The sequence below is a fragment of the Pangasianodon hypophthalmus genome, chromosome 27 (genome assembly GCF_027358585.1).
Source record: "Pangasianodon hypophthalmus isolate fPanHyp1 chromosome 27, fPanHyp1.pri, whole genome shotgun sequence".
Lineage (NCBI taxonomy): Eukaryota > Metazoa > Chordata > Actinopteri > Siluriformes > Pangasiidae > Pangasianodon > Pangasianodon hypophthalmus.
The window spans coordinates 7,149,598-7,165,030 of record NC_069736.1 but is presented as its reverse complement, the minus strand read 5'-3'; the positions used below and the strand labels follow the sequence as shown (position 1 = coordinate 7,165,030).

The following is a 15,433-nucleotide window of genomic DNA, read 5'->3' as shown; positions in this document are numbered from 1 at the left end:
AGAAGAGAGATTATAATTAATAGTTTAATGACTTTAAAATGACTGCAAGCGTTAGTACTGATGAAAATGGCATGAGGCAATACTGCTCTATCCGACCTGTTCATATTTATATCTTAAATATTCATTAACAGTTAAAGTAAAGCCCTATAAAACAATTACCTAGACTATAAAGCATAATAATGACATAATGACATAGTAACAGTATATACACTGAAGAAAAATTTTCTTTTCCTTTTATGACCAAACTGACTTCCCTACCACCCACTTCTTCCTGTGCAGGTTGCACTGTCATGTCACATTATAAACAAAGTCACTCATCAAGAACAGAGACATGGACGTTACAAGTTTCAAACCTGCAATAAAAGAAGGAAATTTGTGTATGTTACTAAAGGACTATTAGAGATTAGAAAAAGTCGTAATAAGCATTACTAGTAAAGTATGATCATATTTATTACACATCATGCAAGTGAAAATGAAAGTACAAAGCCTTATCTACATTTTTCACAGTAGCGGGATGAGAAGGAGGAGGCGTTGCTTGATTGCCTTTCCTCTCATTGTACACACTCATGGACATTTCAAAAAAAAAAAAAAAAAAAAACTTCCTAAACAAACATCTGCTACCTACCCTACGGCTGATTTTATGAGCCCCTCGCATCTATCCAAAAGAAAGAGAGCCATGAGAAACATGAGAGGTGACTGGAAGTAAGGCCAGGTCAAAGTGCAGCTCTTAATCGTAGTTATAGTCATGATAAAAGCTGTGAAAAATTACTAAGATGTACATAACAGGATGTATGCAGTAAATGCACAGGAAATTCAGTACACAGTTAACTCTAGTGACAGCCATATAGCCAGAGGTGTTTGGGCTGTTTTCCTGTACTACACAGAATTCCACTTCTCATCGTCTTAAAGAGGTTCTGCATTGAAACCTGGGCTCCTACACCTCACCATGTATGAAAACATGACGAAAACTGACTGTCACATGGCAGGAAGTAAGAATCAAAATATACTGGAATCTACCTATTACACACTCTCTCACATGATCTCAAACGCAACTGAGACACTGCAGTTTCACTTGCGCTTTGACCAGGAAACAGGGGGCAGAAATCTCTTAACGCGAAAAAAGAAAATTACAGGCTTGTTTACTCGTGTAATTCAAGTGAGATAATCTGATCTCATGTCACATGATAGACCAAGCATTCAAATCACTACTTTCTGCATTCTCTTCACACAGATTTACACAGATACTCTACGAGCAAGTAAAGTACAGTCTCCGTTTTGAAGGGGAATGTGTATACCTAAAATCTACATTCAAGACAGACAGTCAAACATGCTTTTCTCCAAAACTGACACACAGACCTGCTCAGGCTAGAGCAGGATGTTTTCTTTAGGCCGAAGCTGGACACAGTGTGCAGTACACACAGAGACACACTAAAGTACGCCTTAGTTTAAAGTTTAGATTTAAACTTGCATTAAAGTGACACTAAATTTAGACACGACAGGTAAGGGACACATCACAACTTATCATTGATAAAAAGTATAAACTACAAGAATATAATCTAAAGCAGCACACAGAGAATGAGCGAGTGACTTACATGGATATCTACAGCTTTTACGCTTCCTGCACACAAGCAGGAAAGAAAAACAGACAAAAAAAACCCCCACTACATTATGGACAAGGTCACATTTTGTGACAGTTAAGATAAAAGTGTGAATAGTCTGAAAGAACTGGCTTCGTTTTAGCTATAATCAGCCTCTAACGTATTAACACACCGTATGATTTACTATAAATGTATACTCTACTTGTATGCATGAGTGCACGCACGAGAACATGTTCGTACAGGGACGCTCTCATTGCAAACCAAAACAATAACAATCTCCATCAGCACACTTTCGCCATGCACATGAGATACTGGATGCAGGTCTTCCTGGAACCCACACACATACAGACACACACACTACACGTAAACATAAACACACTCCTACCATGTTTTCGACAGATGTGTTAAGCGGGTCTCGACTCTGGCTCCTCCAGTGCTCCTGCTTTCTCCTCCTGTGGTTCTACGCGGCTCCTGTTGAAACAGCAAACACAAGTCAGTCACAGACAACACACACACACACACCTGAGCAGCTTTGTTCGTTAAGATGGTTTTGCTTGCATAAAACAGTAGAACAAACAACCGGATTAGGGTTGATGAATAAAACAAATGCACTTTAGTATCATGTGATTGTTTCTTTTGGAAATTTCAAATCCAAGAATGTGATGAGTAAATGCAAATGCGACAGGGACCTGAGCATCTCCAAGCCACGAACTAATGAATGAACAAACTACATTCAGCAACTTTGGCAAACGTCACTTCTACCAACACACTCCGTTTTTGTCAGATTGATGAACGTCATCTAGGGACCGCAGTTCTCAAAAGAGATGTGATTTTATTATTCTTTTATTTTATATAAAAAAAAATTGGTTGTCTTGTCCTGTTATAAAAATTGACCTTGCATTTGAAGAGATGTTCAGTGTAAATGAATTACAAAGTATTATGAAGTAAGATGCCATCTTGAATCCAACTGTAATTATTTTTAGAACTAGGAAAACGAGTTCAAATTATACAAAACATTTTGAAACTACGTTTTTAAAAGCCGTATAAGTGGTTTGGGTTCTGTGGATGTATTGCTGTTCATGAACTTATTAAAAAAAAAAAAAAAGCTCTCAATCCTGGGACACTGAAAGAAGTCCCTGTCTAGAAATGCTCCTCTGGACAGATGTTTGATTTCTTTGACTTTACTATACGACGGCCTTGCATCTCCACTGCTCTCGTGTGCGGCATTTTGAATGTTTTCTGCTTTACAGATGAACTTTCTTGTTAAATGAAGCAGGAATTGTGTCAGAATTGTGACCTACCAGGTCAGAAAATGACTAGCGCATAATTTTGGCCAACTAGACACACCTGAGCAGGTGTAGAGGATTGAAGTTGTGCAATTCTCTCTACTGTATGATCTATTTAGAGCACGCTGGCTGCTTGTCAGCGTGTGTGAGTGTGTCATGGGATCAGACATGCACTTGGCGATACCTGCTGCTCCACACTGCCAACTCCACCTTGATCTAAACAGCTTTAATGGGATGAGCTCTGATTTACAAGAAAGGGAAACTGAAAACTCCACAAGAGCCCAGGCCTCATGAGACAGCTACAAACAACACTGCACAATTACAGGCCTTGTTAAGAGCTCCCCGCATTTTTTTTTTAGACTTTGCTGATCTGAAGCAAGCTGTACACTGCTGCATAGTGATTTAAGGAGAAGAAAACTGATCTGGAATCAGCTCATGAGGCCATTCCAGCTCAGAGTAAGACCAAAACATTGCACAGAAATTTGAGGACTTCCCCAGAGAGATACTCTCTTCCTCAAACACACACAACCTTCAAATGAAGGCATTTTAAACACGTCAAGTCTGAAAAAAACTACTTAAAATCCAGAAATTTAAATTTTACTTAAACTGAGTTCAAATACTTTTAAGCTAATGTGTAGCAGGTTTAACACGGCTAGCTAACGTCACCAAACAAACACCAAGGGTCTACACCAAGTTAGTCAAGCTAATAAATACGCATAAAGCCAAAAAGAAGAAAAAAAAACAAATGTATAAAACATTAACGGAATTGAATACAAACATGGAATACCTGTTTCCAGAAACATCGACTTAAATCCCTCGAGCGTTCCCTCAGCGCGCGCGCGCGCCTCGGCGTCTCTGTGCGTACGTAAGGATGTATGTGTACACCGAGCACGTGCGCGCCTCATCTGCTACGGAAAGCCACAAGGTCCATACGCGTTGTAGAAATAAATATAATAGCGTGGTTAAGTACACGTCAAACGCCCAGCCATATCATAAACACCGGGCTTCGATGAGTGTTTGGAGCGCGTGAATGATTTCCTCCACACAGACGCTCTCTAAAAGCCGCGCGAGCACTACTACGGTTTTGGCTTTCCAGAAGAGAGGGGGAGGGGGAGGGGGAGGAGGAGGAGGGGGGGGGGGGTGTAGGGGGGTTGGGCTGCGTGGAGTACGTGACGTGACGTGACGTTCCCCCCTCCCCCCGCCTCCGCCCCCGCCCCCGCGCGCGCGCGCTGTACTGCCTCAGGGAGCAGCTCTCTATCCTCATATCAACACAGGAGGTCTTCAGAGGAAACAATGGGGTTCCCGCATCCCCCCCCCCCCCCCCCCCCAGAGATTACTTTACAGGCTCAACATTTCACAAAGCTGCAGTCAGGACAGGGGAGACACGGTGCTCAATGATCAGCTCATTCATGACCAAGCAGATTACTTCAGGTGCCAATCAATAGGTTCACCAGGTCGACTGTTTACACTGGAATGAAGTAACATTTAAGGGAAAAAAGGGAGTTGTGAACTTTTCAGCAGCTGTGGCAAAGCTAGTAGCCATATAAACAATGTAAAAGGAAATGAAAACACATTTCCTGACCATAACAGTATCCCTAACCATATACACGAAAAATTTAACAAATTTCCTTCTGTACAGAAGTCTTGATAATCAACTAACAAATGAATGGTGACAGCAGACAAAAACCCTACAGGAACCCTGAAAACTTACTGTGCTCCCTGCACCGCCTGAATTTACGGCACTTGTAAACAACTTTGAGTAAAGCCATACTGGAAGTTGCTTCTGTGATTGTTTGATATGTATTTGCTTCTATTCCTGTTCAATTCATTTATTTTCGCTTATTTTCCTCTCTCTCTTCCCCTCTAATTGATTTTATCTCAATGAGTCTTTTATCCTGGTTAAGTAAAGGTTACAAACAAACAGTTACCTTTCAATTCTTAATGTTAATACTTTTGACTAGCGGCACAGGGACCGAACAGGTTTTAATTTTGATCAACAATTTTTTTTTTTTTTTTTTTTTTTAAAACAAACCACGCGACAGAAAAACAGATTGGAAAAACGTAGAACTCGACGCCTCCACCACCACCAAGTCTAGTCCTTCTTGTTATTAATTTCCAAGTCTAGTTATTAATCCACCAAGTCTAGTCCTTCTTGTTATTAATTTGTATATCTCAAATACCCTTAAAATATACTTCAAACAGGCAGGAGGCTCTTATAGAAAACTTATTATTTCAGACATTTGACCTTGCGATGACCTTGACTGCTTTTGGATCAATTCCAAAATCTAACCAGTTTATTGGCTGGTTACAATGATAATTCCATATTAATCCTACAAACATTCAACCAGTTGTTCCTGAGATATCGTGCAAATAAGAATCTTGGATGGACACGTGGATAGATGCGCAGACGCACGGACAACCAGAAACCGTAATGCCTTCATCACCCAGTAAAAAGCTACTCCATCATATTGATCCACTCTGCAAAGGTATTTTTTTCCCCCACAAAGTACTTTGTTTGGTCCGCTAAATATTTTGCTGGGTCTGCAAGATGACCCCCAGTTGATAACCCCTGCCACAGGGTGTGAAATATGCTGTTCAACTCCTTAGGTAGTGCACTACATGGGCCAAATTCCAAACTGTCACATGTCCCAATACTCAGATGGTCAGTTTAAAAATCTCACAAGTAAACCAAAGGAATACAGTGCAGGATTTTTAATATTTAACCACCCAAATAAGCCAACAAACAGCTATAGACCAGGTCATACAAGATAATATTTCACATAACCTTCACAAATAAAGGATGGAGTATTTGTAATTGTCTTAGGAAAATTTTGACATTTGAAAGCTCTTGTCATTCATTTTATCGGTCATGCATTACAGATTCCTCAGGTAGATAAATGTCTGTAATCACCCTACACCCAATACAAACATGGTCTACCACGATCAAACTCCAAAAGCCAAGTGGCAAACATAATATTTGAATATAAAATTACACAGGCCTGACAGGAAGTCAAATGATAAAACATACATTAATACACAATAATAAACTGTAGAGGGAGCCTAGGTGTCTAAGTGTTATTTTCTTGGCTTCTGCAGTAGAGCTCAAGACACACACACACACACACACACACACACACACACACACACACACACACACACTTCCCTGACTGACACACCCCCTTCAACCACACTCCGTCTTCTACTCCGTTTCATATTGTACGCACACACTCATTTCGACCAACCAACAAAACAATAACAATTTCAGTACCTTCTTAGAGAGGAAATTCCTACCTGGGCAAAAAGTGATGGGTCAGCAATGTAGTTCAATTTCAATTTCGACAGAAGAGTTCACCAAAGGAAAAGCTGAAGCAAACTGTACACACTTGCTCTAGTATTCCGCTTCCAAAGCGCCAATGAACTCACTCCTCCCCTGTCCACTCCCACTGACAATCACACACACACCCCTACTCTCTCTCTCTCTCTCTCTCTCTCTCTCTCTCTAAAGCTTGTTCTTTGTTTATTTCTTTTTCCACCCTCGGCTCCTCACCACCAGCCTCTCACCATGTCTGCACTGCTCTCACTACTGTTTGACAGAAGTATGGAACATGCTTCAAATGCTTTAAACAAGTCTAGACTTTTTCAAGCTTACAATAACAATGACTGTACCCTGTGCCCACCCTCCACTGCAGACACACAGTGTAAAATGCTGAGGGAAGAGCTCATTCACATAAGGTAGGAAAATAATAAAAAAAAATAATTAAAAAAAAAAAAAGAAAGAAAAACCCACAACAATCTTCCGGGTCCAAGCACTAGTTCATAAGTAGACTTAACACTGAAATTACTGCCACAGCACCACCTATTGATGCGTGTCCACCAGTCTCAGTAGACTCTTTCAACCCCTCAAAATAAATTTCAATTTTGGTCACCAGGAACTCAACTGAATGAAGTCATACAAATCAAAATACCAGCTCTCCCCCAGAACCAAAAAAAACCCACCCATTAAGAAAGCTAAGCAGCCTTCCAAGATAGGTCTTTTTCTGATACCATCACTATTTTTCTTTGAACAATTTTCATAAAAATACGTTAAAGCTAGCCATGGCCAATGGTCACAACCACATGATCAAACCACATGATCAGGAATGGAGAAATCATAAATCCCTTAGCTAACCCTTCAGGCAAGAAAGTGTCTCAGCATATCATTTTTGCACTTTCAACAAAAAGTTAGCACGTCATTGGCCAGTGTTTGGTTATGAACTGTGAAGGTTTCTCTTCAATTCAAGGTTGTGCTACCATGAGAGCTATACGACAGCTTAGTGCTGCACTTTATATTCCTCAGCATTGTCAGTTTTTTCCAAATACCTGCATGTTCCTGATTCTCAAAAGCGGATACATGTGGTGCTCACCTTAAAGTGTGTAAAGCACATTATTGTAAAACATATATACCAAATAAAAGCTTTTGTTTTGCCAAGGTCTACAGCAAGTAGTCTATAGCCTACTATGCCACCAGACAACTATTAATTAAAACAAACAAACAAACAAACAAAAAATTAATAGCCCAGACACAATCTTCTTTTCCGGGGATCCAGGGTTACTAATTTGTGCACCCCAGTGATTAAGTTACTTGGACGCTATAGCACCCCCTTGTGAAATATTTGCATGCAAATTGGTGCAAATCTTAAAAATGGTCAAATGATTAAGTGTGCCAAGATATATCAAATTTGTACATTGTTTGTACAAGATACAACCAATTGAGTTAGTTAACATGAGCCACATCCAGCTTCAGTTGCAAATGCTGGGACATCTCTGCTTCATTTATACAACTTTTATTCTGAAAGCTCTGCAAAATTGTGTCCTTTTTTTGGCGAAAACCAAGTGGGTGGAGCTTAACATATCATGGATTTTCTCTCGATTGAGCCAAGGGAATTGCAGAAGCCCGGACCAACACCACCATGACGTATTTGCTATATGCTTGCACGCTGCAGTCTTACGAAGAGTTTTTCTATAGGTTGTGTTCTCAGGTTCTCAGGTTCACATTCCCTCAGTCACACCCTCTACAGTGCAAAGCAGGTTTGTGCATGCACGTCCCTAACAGACTGCACCCTGTATTGTACTGACAATAAATTGACCACATGCACTGATGATGCATAGACTCTTGCTGAGGCTTAGTTTCCTCCACCTGTTACTCATTTGAGAGACTGTGAAGTGCACAGTCTCTCAAATTACGAATCCGTGAACATTTCACGCAACCTCTCCGGTCAGCTTTCAGCTAGAATCTACAGAGCAAACAGAGTCTTGATCGGAGTGCAAGTTCTATACGCACAGAATCCCGAAAGGAAAGCACCATTTTCTGACTCAAGTATCCACACACACACACACACACACACACACACACACACACACACACACACACACACACACACACACACACCACCAAACCACACCCTTAGCTCCAAGTAACCAAAACATGAACTGAAACTTACCTCTAATTTTGATTAGGTCTGAATCCTGATAAACATTGGGAATTCAAAAAATAAAACTTTTTAAAGTCGTTATTGTATATACATAAAGTCCTTATATACTATTGTAAGTCGCTCTGGATAAGGGCGTCTGCCAAATGCCGTAAATGTAAATGTAATGTAAATGTTATTGTCTTAATTTATTTTTGGAGAAACTAAAGAAATTTTACATTTTAAAAATTCAAAACAGTACAAAACTAACATCAAATCAGCCGTTTACAAAGTTTGTAATTGTTATTTTTGAAAAAAGAATGTGGAAAAAAAAAGATATTGCAATACAGACAAAAAAAAAAAAAAAAAGTGTACTGTGACAATTTGTTACAATATCGATACTATGAAGTCATATGGCCCCACCCTACTGAACATATACACACCCACCCGTTACTATAGTACAAAGTTATATAGACTATATTTACATAACAGTATATTACATCCTATAGTCTAAACAAACAAATCAGATTTACTCACTAATTGGCAAAAGTGTACACTCTGTCTATTTAAGACCTAAATCAGATACTGTCCTGATTTACATAACGTACATAAGAGCGATCAAACAATACAACTAGTTTTATCTAGTCTGTACGCCAAATACAAGATCCAGCTGTTTCACCACTAGCACACGGTTACATGAGCGTTTGTTCTTAGTGTAAACAGAAACAGTTCGCATGCTTAAACCCTTTCCTCATCCTCCTCGTTAAATGATCTCTAAGCTATAGTTTTTATTATGAACGTGAACTTTAGGAACTGCAGAAACGGATTAAGAAATGCGAACATGGTGACTGGGTCACTTGTTTCACTTCCCTCCAGGAAAAAAAATAAAAAAGAGCAAGTTTCAATTCTGATTTCTTGAAACTACACAACGATGTTAAATAGCTACTTTTACTATTTAACTGTAAACCACTCCCGAATTCTCCTCCACATAGAACAGGTTAGGTTTCAAAGTTCGAGCCACAATAAAATGCCAAAGTGCATCTATTACATAAGCAGTGGTGTGGCTTATCATGCGAGAGATATTCACTTTCTAAACACTTTTACTCCAGCGCACTGGACTGAGGTATTCAAACTATGCAGTGCTAACACCGTTATAAAACAATGCCACCACCCAATGGAGTTTGACAGCAAAATTGTGGTTACATTCGCAGCAGGAGTGACTGCATTTGACTAGACGCTGCATGCATTTGTGCATCCGTGCATGATTACAGTTTGAGAGAGTTCTGACATCAGGTGGTAGAAGTTGGCATGCACTTTCTTTGTGGATGTGTGTAGGATAGCAGTTCCAAGGAAAGTTGGCAGGCTTTTTGAGGCAACAGGAAATCTGCTTGCTCCAACTCGTTTCTCTTTCCTCAGAAGACAATTCTCTACCAAAATTTAAGCAAAGCCAGAGAGCCTTTCTGCACAAATCGAACACTATTCTTGAAAACAGTGCCACCACATGCTAATGGTAATGTAGTAATGTTATAAATGTTAGAAACTTGATAAAAATAACGCATGATAAACAACTTTCAGTATCTGTTACTTTATTCCGTATCATGATACAAGCCAGTTCATGCGAAACTTATATTTACTACTTTTCACTTGATAAGGTACATAAAAAACAAAACAAAACAATAAACCAACAAAAAAAAAATGCAGATATAGGTTTTGTTTTAAAAAAAATCATGAGTTTGAATCTCAGCGATGCCACGGCCATCCGTTCCTGGGAGCCAAAGGAGGAAAATTGGCCGTGCTCTCTGGGTGGGAGGGATGGCGTACGTTCTCTCCCCTGTCAGTCACAGAGACACTAGCCAATCGTGAGCGTCTGTGAGCTCATGTACAGTATGTGGAAGAGGGCAGATATCGCTTTTGTCAGAGCGTGCCACACTGGCCTGTAATGCAGCATGATTCACCTCACTTCACAAGTAGAAAATTGGGAAGGGGAAAAAAGAAATTTTATAAAGGGGAATTAATAGAACATTTTAGAAAAAAAAAAGTGTTAAGAAAGTTGATCTTAGATACAATACTCCTGGGCGCAAAAAAAAAAAAAAAAAAAAAAAAAAAAAAAAAAAAAACCCTACGGGCCAAGCCTAAAACGGCAAAATATTAAGCTTTTAATAATAATAAGAAGAAGAAGAAGAAGAAGAAGAAGAAGCAGCTTTTAAAAATAACAACAAATCATTGGTCAGGAAATTAGCAAGAATTAAACAAACAGATAAAGGAACTTAGTATGGAATAGCATTTCCCTTTGATTTCTTTAAATGTTTAAGCTTTGTGGGCTGAATCAGGTGTGGTAGATAACCAAATTTGAATTTTACATCAAACATTTTAATAATTATCATGATTTTATCTTTGCGTTCAAGAAGACTATATAAGTGAATTTCTGTTTCTAGTTTTTCCCCCAAACAGTTCACTGCAGCAATAGTAAATGGTGGCACTGGGGCTCTCAGTAGAGCATTTGTTTCATTCTTGCTCATTTTCTGACCAATGATTTGTTGTTTCCCATATCAACTGCAAATAAAGTTCTAGCATTTTAAAGTCTAGTTACCCTCAAAAAGTAAAAAAACAAACAAAAAGCATTTAAAGATTTCATTCTGACTACAGCGCAGGAGTATCGGAGACCTTTTGACAGTCGGTATCTGATTACAAACCGAATCGATTAGGCTTATGTCTGTTTCGCACGTAACGATCCATCAACACGACCAAAGCATGACGTTCGCTGTGTGAGCAAATCACACTCCGCTAGCAAGGTTTCAGACATCTTTATGCAGACTGACTGTTTTTACTGCTGTGTTTGTCAATCTGGCTCCTTACACAACATGATCTTTGCAGGAAGATAGCATCAGCAAGATTAAAAGGTCAATAAAATCAGTTGTCCATCATTTGGGTGAAATGTATTTCTAGTTTCGCATAGTTTTGCACAGATGTGTTTTTTTGTTTTTCTAAATTCTAAACATTTCTTGTGAGGATTGATACATACCCTCACCATGACCATGACATCACATTATTGTGTGTTCTGTCCCTGAAAAGGGGTCAAAAGATATTTGCCCAGGTTAAAAAAAAAAAAAAAAAAGTATATCTATTACAGGTTCTTATAAATGTATTCACTAGGACGTATGTTGCTACATCCCAAAAGATGTTTCTGTCGAAGATAGGCACGACTGATACAAGATCTCCGCTCAAATCACTTCGTTGACATGATCGTTCAGGATGGTGTGGGCTACACAAACGATAACAGTCTCTGGATTTTAGAAGGTCTCAAATGACGCTGTGTGTGTTTCACTGCTGGAAGGACAACACCGTTAACGCAACCTAATACGCAAAATAACACACAAGTTCCGCTTTAACTCTCAAATGCAACTGCTTATGCTGACTACTTCTGGAAACACGTTGCCCAGTTTCTGACACCTTTTGCTCTCCGAGTGCAGACACACTAACACACACACACCACGGGTCAAACTAAAGCTGCTTAGTAAACATCTTCTGACTTTCTAATGGATTTCTTTTGCGTTTCATAAACCAGACAGCGTCTTAACTTTGTTGCCTCACAAGCACTATTCTCTTCAACAGGGTGCTAAGAGCAACAAACCAAAGCTTCGAACAAGAGGTCACTTCTGATCGCAGCCCCGTAACCATCAGTCTCACACGCAGGGGACGAGAACAGCAGCACACAGCTATGTTATTACTATGGAGAGATACAAACATACCCCTCAGAGAGCATGCAGGCCCAAATTCAGAGCGAGTCATGTGGCTATTTAAAGTGGAGCCCTGACCTGTAACATGATCGTGGCACATCAATTAGATATTTCAGCACAGGCAGTGGAGCTTGGCGGGTTCTGCAGCTTTGGCAGAGTAAACAGGGGGAATGAATTGGGTGCAAGAAGAGAAAAAAAAAAGAAAATAAAGGTAACCAATACAACCAGCAACAGTGCACCAATAGGCCCAACTTAAAATGTATAGCATTAACAAATGGAAGACACGTTTTACGCACAATGTAGATACCAAATTTGGCAAAACAACTTCTTAGACTTTGATGGTTTGTTCTCTTACAGCTCATCACTAAACCCATTTATTTATTTTTTTAAATTCTTGTACAGCTTCAATTTCCTTAATCCTACTCGCTGGTTGATTGGAAGGTTATAATCAATAACGCCACCATCAACAAACCACATAAGAGTAGCCAAAAAAAACAAAATCTCAGCCTTTCCCATGAAATCCCAAACCTTTAATTTTAAAGGGAGAGTCTAAATACCAAAAGAATAGTTAAACATGTCGGGTTTTCACTATATTCCTCAAATTTCAGATCTTAATGCATGTAGAAAAATCTATTTCATAGCTGGGGAAGTTTATGGAGTAAAAAAAAAGCATTACTCATTAAAGAGTCTAGTTTGGGATTTCTGTTAAACAATCTATACAAGTTAATCGAAACATTCATTCATTTATCGTCTATAACCGCTTTATCCTGGGCATGAAGAAGGACGCCTGCCTATCGCCAGCAAACCACACACACACACATTCACACCTATAGGCAATTTAGACTTGCCAGTTCACCTACTGGCATGTTTTTGGGAGGTGGGATGAAACCAGACAACGCAGAGGAAACCCATGCAGAAAAATAACCTGAGCTCGGGATTGAACCGGGGAACACGGAGCCGTGAGACGACAGCACTACCTGAGGTACAACCCTTAAATGAAACAGACATTAAAATGAAATCCTGATCACTTCATCAAGATGATCAAAAGCAATTTTACAAAAAAATGTGGAAACGTTGAAAAAAATCAGGACTGTGTTCAAGGTTTGGGGCACAGCCGAGAAAAAACAAAAGCACAAGGGGTGCCAATACTTATTGATATACAGAACAAGCTTGCATTAGCAGATTATCTGCTGCTTGGTGAAAAATGAATGATGACATGATGACATCAGTGTATTGGCTTGTTGTAAATACCTACAACTCTACAGTGATGGTTTCAAACATGAGCCAGATAAGACTAGACCTTTCAGAGGTGTGATCCGGTCAGAGATCAGAGGTCAGAGGTCAGTTAAGGGCGCCAGCTGTCTGTTGGCCACCCTGTGTAACCCCTGAAGCCACGCCCCTGGGCACAATCGAGCATCGTATCGTGATGGAGTGACCAAATCAGCTGCACTCGTCTGACAAACACAAGCCGGTTCATGTGATGCAAGATAAACTTCAGTCACCTGAGCTCTAGTCTAACATGCAAGCCAGGCTTGGGCTTCCCCCAGCACAGCACACCGAGGATAGCGAAGTCTTTTCACTAGGCTATGATAGCATGCGATTTTTTAGACACAGCCGTCAGATTCAAACACAAACGTACACTCGGAGAAACCGGAAACCCAAAAGCTCCAGATAAAGTTCCACCCAAGAAGAAGACCATTCGACATAAACATGCGCTAAACGTTACAGGTGAAACGTGCATTAAAAAATAAGATTTAGTCGAGACGAGTTACTCACTCAGAAAGAATCAGCTGACCCAACGGTGACTCAGTAGGGCCCACACGACTTCCGCATTCACTCGCGATGACCTCATGCGTCAGCCAATCTCCACTGACTTAACGTTCTCGGTCCACCAATGGCGAAGCGAGACTTACTCACATGACGTAATTCGCTCGAGCCGCATAACCAATCAGCTTTTACGACTGGGGGCGAAGCCGTCGCTTTGATGCCGGAGCTCGAGGCGCGAACACACCCACACACCCGCCAATCGCGCCGAAGAGCCTGGGCACAAAACCGACCAATAGAAAATCACAGCGCGGCACTATCGGGTCACGTGTCCCGGTGCGTGTTTATTTAAAGGGATGGCACGGAGCAGGTCGGAGTATTAGTGACTGTGGAGGAATTAAAATAGATAGATAGATAGAATTAATGAGTTAATTGTTGCTGTGTTATTCATATTAGACAGAGAGACAAATAGATAGATAGATAGAATTAATGAGTTAATTGCTGCTATGTTGTTCATAGACAGACAGACAGACAGACAGACAGATAGATAGATAGATAGATAGGCAGATAGATAGATAGACCACCCCATTAAAATTGCATGTTTTTGTTATGTAATGGTTTTCCACCTTTAACGTGATATAAAAACCAAGAGAATTCATGTTTTAGGGGAGAAAAGAAAAACTTCCAATATAGCTGCTTAAGTGTGCACATCCTTTTATAATGGAGCATGTGACTGTGCTCAGAATGAACCAATCACATTCATACCCATGTTCAGAAGTAATTGACAAGTATTGATTACTCTCTGCATGTGACAACAGGGTGGCTAGACAGAAGCCCTTTCTCAAAAAACAAACAGACAACAAAAAAAAAACATACAAGCCTGTCTAAATAACCCCAAACCATGTGGCAAAATGTGTTATGGTCTGATGAGACCAAGGTAGAACTTTTGGGGCTTAATTCCAAAAGATATGTTTGGTGCAGAAAATAGACAGTATATCACCCAAAGAACACCATACCCATGGTGAAGCATGGTGGTGGCAGCATCATGTTATGGGGCTGCTTCTCTTCACCTGGCACTGGGGCTCTAGTGAAGATAAAAGGAATCATGGATAGCTCCAAATACAGTATCTTTGCACAAACCATACAAACTATATGAGCCTTTGGCACAAACCATACAAACCATACAATCCATACAAGCCCTAAATCACCCCAAACCATGTGGCAAAATGTATTGTGGTCTGATGAGCCCAAGGTAGAACTTTTTGGCTTAGTTCTAAAAGATATGTTTGGTGCAGAAACAAGACAGTATATCACCCAAAAAACACCATACCCATGGTGAAGCATGGTGGTGGCAGCATCACGCTATGGGGCTGCTTCTCTTCACCTGGGACTGGGGCTCTAGTGAAGATAAAGGGAATTATGGATAGCTCCAAATGCATTACCTTTGGCACAAAACCTTCCTCTGCTAGACAGCTGAAGATAAAAGAAAATTTCACCTTCCAGCACAACAGTGTAGTTCGCAGACTCTTCTCCAAAAAGACTGAGTGCTCTATTACTATTTATGCAACCAGGTTATTATATGTTTTTCTTTTTCTTTTCTT

The 15,433-nt window shown here is 40.0% G+C and overlaps 1 protein-coding gene across 4 annotated transcripts in view; it reads right to left on the bottom strand.

Moving 5' to 3' along the window:
* mtmr4 (myotubularin related protein 4) overlaps positions 1–13,974 on the bottom strand; it is a 69,909-nt gene extending 55,935 nt beyond the window's left edge. Inside the window, exons 1-2 of one of the 4 annotated variants that reach the window (XM_053230482.1) lie at positions 13,845–13,974; positions 1,984–2,069 (exon numbers count right to left, since the gene is read on the bottom strand). In XM_053230482.1, coding sequence (XP_053086457.1) covers positions 1,984–1,986 — 3 coding nt within the window. In that variant the 5' untranslated portion in view covers positions 1,987–2,069; positions 13,845–13,974. Of the gene's footprint in view, positions 1–1,983; positions 2,070–3,671; positions 3,966–6,175; positions 6,331–13,707; positions 13,821–13,844 lie in introns of those variants that run through there. The other 3 variants (XM_053230484.1, XM_053230483.1, XM_053230481.1) reach the window with 3 other exon arrangements.
* Positions 13,975–15,433: the final 1,459 nt, after the last annotated feature.